The sequence below is a fragment of the Brachyistius frenatus genome, unplaced genomic scaffold (assembly GCF_029030835.1).
Source record: "Brachyistius frenatus isolate BFR_SWC_R1_liver_20210118 unplaced genomic scaffold, ASM2903083v1 Contig_74, whole genome shotgun sequence".
Classification (NCBI taxonomy): Eukaryota; Metazoa; Chordata; class Actinopteri; family Embiotocidae; genus Brachyistius; species Brachyistius frenatus.
The window spans coordinates 607,978-615,265 of NW_027210673.1; the positions used below are offsets into that span (position 1 = coordinate 607,978).

General features: G+C 40.9%; 1 protein-coding gene across 1 annotated transcript; it reads right to left on the bottom strand.

Moving 5' to 3' along the window:
* Window positions 1-662: 662 nt before the first annotated feature.
* LOC138626489 (sulfide:quinone oxidoreductase, mitochondrial-like) lies at window positions 663-6,669 on the bottom strand. The gene is made up of 10 exons (XM_069708153.1): window positions 6,553-6,669; window positions 5,762-5,966; window positions 3,929-4,099; window positions 3,692-3,745; window positions 3,402-3,596; window positions 3,093-3,302; window positions 2,678-2,861; window positions 1,878-1,945; window positions 1,593-1,771; window positions 663-1,513 (listed from the first exon to the last, which is right to left on the bottom strand). Exons 2-10 carry the CDS (start codon window positions 5,957-5,959, stop codon window positions 1,456-1,458), a joined length of 1,317 nt encoding a protein of 438 aa, XP_069564254.1. The 5' UTR covers window positions 5,960-5,966; window positions 6,553-6,669; the 3' UTR covers window positions 663-1,455.
* Window positions 6,670-7,288: the final 619 nt, after the last annotated feature.

The window sequence follows — 7,288 nt, forward strand, 5'->3', positions numbered from 1 at the left end:
ATGTTAAACAAACTTTTTTCACATTATCATTATGAGATATTGTGTGTAGAATTTTAAGGGGAAAAAAATGAATTTAATCCATTTTGGAATAAGGCTGTAACATAACAAAATGTGGAAAAAGTGAAGCGCTGTGAATACTTTCTGGATGCACTGTATATTCGGTGGCCATGACACATGTCTGTGTGGCTTATCAAAGTTTGTTGGTGTATAATTTTTTCATTTTAAAACCATGGATCACAAGCTATCATGATGAGCCTAGTTACCAGTTTATAGCCATTCAGTACACCAAAAAGTATAAGTAGTAGTAAAACTAATATAGTCTCATTCTTCAGCTACGATTCATTTCTGTTGAAACTGCTGCGTTCCTAATATTTTGGCCAACCCATTTGTCTTAATGTAGAAGTTGTATTTTTAAATTTGAGCCAGCATTTATGTTTTTCTTCATCTTCCAATCATTTTACAGATATGATGGCAATTGATATGTAAGTGTATTATTGTCAGATGAAAGAAAACAAACTCAACTCCTCGCAGAAAAGATAACCATTAATATGGTCATTATTATTATTATTATTATTATTATTATTACCAACCAAAGACCCAGCATCACTATATTAGATGTTTCATATTAATAGTGAAACAGGTACAGTAATATAGTGCAAAAATGAAATCAGTCCTTGTCTTTTTATTTACCATGGGTTTGTTAGATCAGTACAGATGCATGAGTTTGTATCTGCAGTGTATCCTGGCTTTTACAAATACACCAAGTGGGGGCGCTGTAATATAAATATTAGAGGGTACATTGTCTGAAGAAGGACAAACTGATAAAAAAATAAAAAATAATTTAAAAGAAATTATATAAATATGACTTCCTTGTCCCTTTAAAGCATTACTAGTAATTTAAATAAAAAGACAGCAAATTATGCATCTTAATTATTACCAACATGCTTTAAATAGTGATTAAATCCAAAAACTTAAGAAGAAAAGCAAAAAAATACTGATATAATCTGAAATATCATAAGCTTCTAAAATAACACTGAAACACTGAAGGGTGTAAATCAATATGGAATAAGAGTACTCTCCAAAAGTTTGTTCTCTGCACCAATAAAAATCCAATTGGTTGCATGAGAGGTTGATAAAAGCAGCAGGATCTGACATTCAATGTGTCGTCAAAACAACGAAAGATTGACCTATAAGCAGCTGAGAGCAGCTCTCTGATAAGATTAATTTAAATGTATGCTAACATTAAAGTAGTACTTTCTGTATATGCAGGTTTATATGAGCCATTTACTTTAATTGTATCATAACTATGATGAGTTATGTTCAAGACATAAATATGAGCACTCCAGCCATGTGTCCACCATTTATGAATAATTAATTAATAATAATTAATGTGCTAATTTTTTCCTGAAAGCTTCAGGAAATAACTTTTTTAATAAGCAAACTGATAGTGAGATTTCATTTCATCCCAAGATGAAGGAGTTTCCTGTAAGGTCCCGGTCCGCCCCACAGACCCCTGATGAAAGAGAAATAAAGACATGTAGCAGCTGCTGTGGAGCGATTGTCAACACCTTGTTAATTAACTATATACGTACCGAAGAAGTCCATGCCAATAGAGGGGAGGCATAAAATCAGCTTTCATGTAATACCATAGTCTTCTCTCTATGGCTTGGTTGATGGGGAATGTTTCCAGTGGTTGTGCATTGTAGTCAAACTCTGCCAGAATTACTGTGTTGTAGCTTGTGACCAACGGACATGACGTGTAGCCATCATACTATAAACAAGAAAATGACTGATTATGCATCTGCATATTTTTCAACAGGTGATTCTAACGGGGAAGTTATAACATGACTCATATTCAACGTTCATGTGTCACTTACCTTCTTATCTGGCTTCTCATTTTTCAGTACTTTGCTGATAGTATTGTTCAGGATCGCAGTCTGTGCAGCTAAAAGAGAAAACTTAAGTTAACATTTTTTGCAAAGTACTTACATGATGTTATTGCGATTAACCCAACACAGACACTGGGTTAAAGCATTCAGACAGATCAATCCTGTTTTTGTTTGCTGGAAGCTGCAGCCTTTCCCAGCATGCACTGAGCAAAAAGGACACATGCCGAACAGGTTGTTCTTCTTTTACAAATATGCTATTGAAAACAATATCCACTGCTGGTTTTAAACTGCTAAATGACCTAATAAGCATCATTAGGGCGGCTCTGCCTATTTCCTGAATACATCCACCCGAGTCCAAGCATGCAGCTGATGTGTGCTTTAGTAAAACTCCGTAGTGCAAGAAAGATGATTTGCTTATATTGAAGCGAATGTACCGCTGGCAACATTTTCATCATCCTCTGTGCTTCGTGCTCAACGCTAACACATAATTCTTTGTTAGCACATTAATTTGGTTACAATAAAATGTTAACATATCATTTAATCTGTGCTACATTTTACAACAATTCACTCAATTGTTTATATAATTGCCTCTGGATCAAAGCTGATCTGTAGACAGACAAATAGACAAATGGACAATGTCAACCTTGGAGCTGCTAGTGGGGCTAAAACCACCAACATCCTACACACTGAAAAAGAAAAAGGGTTTTTAGCTTGGTATATGGTCACTTCAGAAAGAATTCAGACCCCCTTACTTGATGCCCTTTTTTCAAGTGACAACAGTCACTTACCGACCGCGGCAGCAGTTCTGATTGTTGGAAGGTTGGTACAGTCTCCGATCCCAAACACGTTTGGATACGTCTTGTGCTGCAGGGTATCTTTGTTGACATCCAACCAGCCAACCTCATCGGCCAGTGAACTGCCTTTAATCGTCAAATTGGGTCCCATTGGTGGTGTAACATGAAGCATTTCATACTAAATAAGCAAACATGAGTTATTAACCAGATTGTCTTTCCTAATCTTTTATATATTTAGGTGGAAAAGGGGAAAATGTTTAGTCTGTTATGTTGTTGATGACGCTGCATTAAAAGTTTTTTAATCTTTAAAGTGGAGGGAACTTAAACAGCACATGACACAACAGGATGTCCTTAGACAAAGCAAGTCTATACTACTATTCCAGTGAAAGTTACAGCTAAAGTTAGTTACCTCAAACACTTTGGTTTCACCTGGTTTGTCAAGATTTTCAAACACAGCTTCTTGCTTGTCTGCCCGCACTTCAATCAGGTTCTGCCTAAGGTTCACTTGGAGGTCACGCTGTTTCACAATGTCCCACAGTGAGTCAGCATATTTCTTGACCCCAAAGAGCACAGGTAGCGATGTGTTGTATATTATGTTGGCCTTTTCCCTTTTTCCTGTCTTAAATATGAGCATCGAAATATCAGGATTAGATTTTATACAACCTCAGTTGATCTTTCAAACTCTAGTCCATTATCATTACACCCACAGTTCAAGTACCTTTCTGAGAAAGGCATCCGATAGGTACATGATCTTCTGTGGAGCTCCAGCACATTTCACAGGAGTATTTGGGAAACTGAACACAGCATTGCCCTCTTTGAAGTTCTGCAGGGCTTTCCATGTTTTCTCCACAGTTTGGACTGAGTAGTTTGAACCAATCTTGGGATGCTCAAACCCCTCTGGCAGTCCTTTGATCTACATATAAACACAGTCTAAGTTTCTCGGGATGTAATAAAATTATACAGACAATAACTACATTTTACTGGAGACAGGCAAAAGCATGACTCCACCTTCTCATAATGGAGTTGTAAACCAAGAGCCACAATCAGATATTCATAGGAGATCTGTAGAGAGAAAGAAAAGTTTAGCTTGGGCTAAATGCACATCAATCATCATCTCATTTCAAAATATTCAACTTTATGTACACACTGCCATTAAATGATAAGCCAGTAGATGACACACCATTAAGCAACTTTATAACTGCAGTTTACACACTATCAGATAACAGTTTCGCAAAGCAAACTTACTTCAGTCCCATCGTCTGTGCGGACAGTATTCGAGTCTGGGTGTATCTCCTGAACTTTAGATTTCACCCACTTCACTCCCGACGGCATAACACTGACAGTGGGACGACCTGATGAGGTGACAGTCTTTGCACCAGCACCAACCAGGGTCCATATTGGCTGATAGTAATGCATCTGGAGAAGATTAAAAGATGTTACAGATGAGTTTTGCAGGACAGTAAAAATACTATCTTGTTTCTGATGGATTTAAATTATAAAAATGTAAACAGGAAGTAAAAGTGAAATAAATGAAAGCCACAATTTTTTAAAGGGAACACTTAAACAATGCATCCTAGATCTCAATGAATGAAATATTCCAGTTGAAAATCTTTATTCATTACACAGTGTAATGTGTTGAGAACAAAATAACATAAGAATGATCAATGGAAATCAAAATCATTATCCCATGGAGGTCTGGATTCAGAATCATACTCAAAATAAAAGTGGAAAAATCAGATCACAGGTTGATCCAACTTCTGTGGAAATTCCTCAAGACGAGTCAAAATGAGGCTCAGTAGTGTGTGTGGCCTCCACGTGCCTGCATAAACTCCCTACAACGCCTGGGCATGCTCCTGATGAGACCACAGATGTTCTCCTGAGGGATCTCCTCCCAGACCTGGATCAAAGCATCAGTCAACTCCTGGACAGTCTGTGGTGCGACTAGATTCAGGTCTGGGGAACGTGCAGGCCGGTCCATAGCGTCGATGCCTTCATCATGCAGGAACTGCTGACACACTCCAGCCACATGAGGCCGAGCATCGTCACGCATCAGAAGGAACCCAGGGCCCACTGCACCAGCATATGGTCTTACAATGGGTCTGAGGATCTCATCCCGGGACCTGATGGTAGTCAGGGTACCTTTGGCTAGCACATGGAGGGCTGTGCGGCCCTCCAAAGAAATGCCTCCCCAGACCATCGCTGACCCACCACCAAACCGGTCACGCTGGAGGATGTTTTAGGCAGCAGGACGTTCTCCACGGCATCTCCGGACTCTGTCACATGTGCTCAGTGTGAACCTGCTCTCATCCGTGAAGAGCGCAGGGCGCCGATGGAGAAGCTGCCAATCTTGGTGTTCTCTGGCAAATGCCGATCGCCCTGCACGGTGTTGGGCTGTAAGCAAAGGCCCCACTAGTGGACGTCGGGCCCTCGTACCACCCTCACGGAGTCCGTTTCTGACACTTTGAGCAGAAACATGCACATCAGTGGCCTGCTGGAGGTCATTTTGTAGGGCTCTGGCAGTGCTCCTCCTGTTCCTCCTTGCACAAAGGAGCAGATAGCGGTCCTGCTGCTGGGTTGTTGTCCTCCTACGGCCCCCTCCACGTCTCCTGGTGTCCCGGCCTGTCTCCTGGTCTGTCCTCCGTGCTCTTGACACCGTGCGGACAGACACAGCAAACCCTCTTGCCACAGCGTGCATTGATGTGCCATCCTGGATGAGCTGCACTACCTGAGCAGCTTCTGTGGGTTGTAGACACCGCCTCATGCTACCTGTGAGGGCACTGGCAAAATGCAAAAGTGACCAAAAATCATCCAGAAAGGACGAGGACAGAGAAATGGTCTGTGGTCACCACCTGCAGAACCGTTCCTTTATAGGGGTTGTCTTGATAATTGCCTCATTTCCACCTGTTGTCTGTTCCGTTTGCACAACAGCAGGTGAAATTGATTCACAATCAGTGTAGCTTCCTAACTGGACAGGTTGATTTCCCAGAAGTGTGATTGACTTGGAGTTACATTGTGTTGTTTAAGTGTTCCCTTTATGTTTTTTGAGCAGTGTATGATCATAAACGTATAGGTCCTTGCCTCACTGGGCTCCACAACGGCCACATTCTCAGCTCCCATCATCCTCTTCATTCGTGCACTCATTGCAATGCCCCCACTTCCTCCTCCAAGAACCAGCATTTTGTAATGCTGTTTAGCAGAGGAACGGCTGCTGGTGTGAAGACGAGAAACAGCGATGCCTATGGAGCGGCACGGCCTCAGACCACGCAGAGCAGCCATTCTGGGTCTGAAACATGGGGACAAGACATGTTTGGTTTGCAACATCTCAGCTCCACTGTCTGAGGCACAAACCCACAAAATCTGTCAACAGTCACTCCCTCATTTTGCTTTTCAGGAGGGAGAATGTACCAAGTTTAACCTATTTATAGGAATGAGTACTGTATTTCATTCATTTGGACCACTTCTCTGTAGTTTTTCATCAGATCACGTTTAGTCTCCTGAGAATAGGGTCATGGACTTTGCCAACCACAGCTTATGTAACATGAAACTGCACCAGGCCTGATCAAGACACCACAAAATACATTTTCACTACATTCAACCGGTTTAAAAAGGTAACATTTCTAAACAACTTTTTTTGTAATATGTAGCATAAAGTAGGCACTACTTTATGTTGAGTCTGCAATGTTCCTGGCCTAGTTTAACAAAACCCTTACAGCTGTAGCATAAAAACTTTTTATCAGGGTGAAATCAGTGGAGACGAGTTTGAACTGCTGCATACTGCGTAGAGAACTACCTCCATTACAACCTCCCTGGACAGACTGGTGATGTTCAGATACAGTTACACCTAAAATACAGACTTGCTTAACACTCACCTTCACCAGCAGAACTCTTAAGCTCCCGTTTTACCGTCAATTTAAAGAGGAGGATTTCGTCCGAGCTGTTTTCCTCTCGGTAAACAAAATAAGACTGTCCTGACCCAACGTGAACTTGCAGTTACCTCCGTCAGGAGGCCGGACGGCGAGCGTTCGTCCCGCCCATCAGCCGTTTGACCAATCACAAGCGAGTACTGGCAACCGGTGCGGTGTTGGTTTAACTTCACAGCCTTGCTAAATTGTGTGCAACAACGCAGCTGAAGTCGGTCATCTTCACAAGTAAGTCGAATATGTACATCCCCTTACAGGTAAGCGTGTTCGGATGATGTCATTATGGAGTCCACTGTAAAGCATGTTTACAGGATAACCCTGGACTTTAGCTGCTTCCTTTGACTCGCTGTAGACTGTCACAAACTCTTTCCATTTTCAATGTGTGAATGAGCAAATGAAGCATTTTCTGTAAACCAAGAAGAATATGATAGTAATAAATAATTGTGATTAAACTAAAAGCAGAAAGCTTGACAGATAATATCTCACTGTTGTGGTGTTTATGACTTGTCAGTTTCCTGTATACATACCCACAGATTTATATCAGATTTTACAGACTATATAAGATAAAATGTTGAAGGTGAGTTTTGTATGTCCTTATGCTATTTGGTGCACTTTTAGAAAACTCGACATAAGCTACAACAAAATGTTTTCATCACCGTCACTCTGCTTGACTTCATCCATCTGA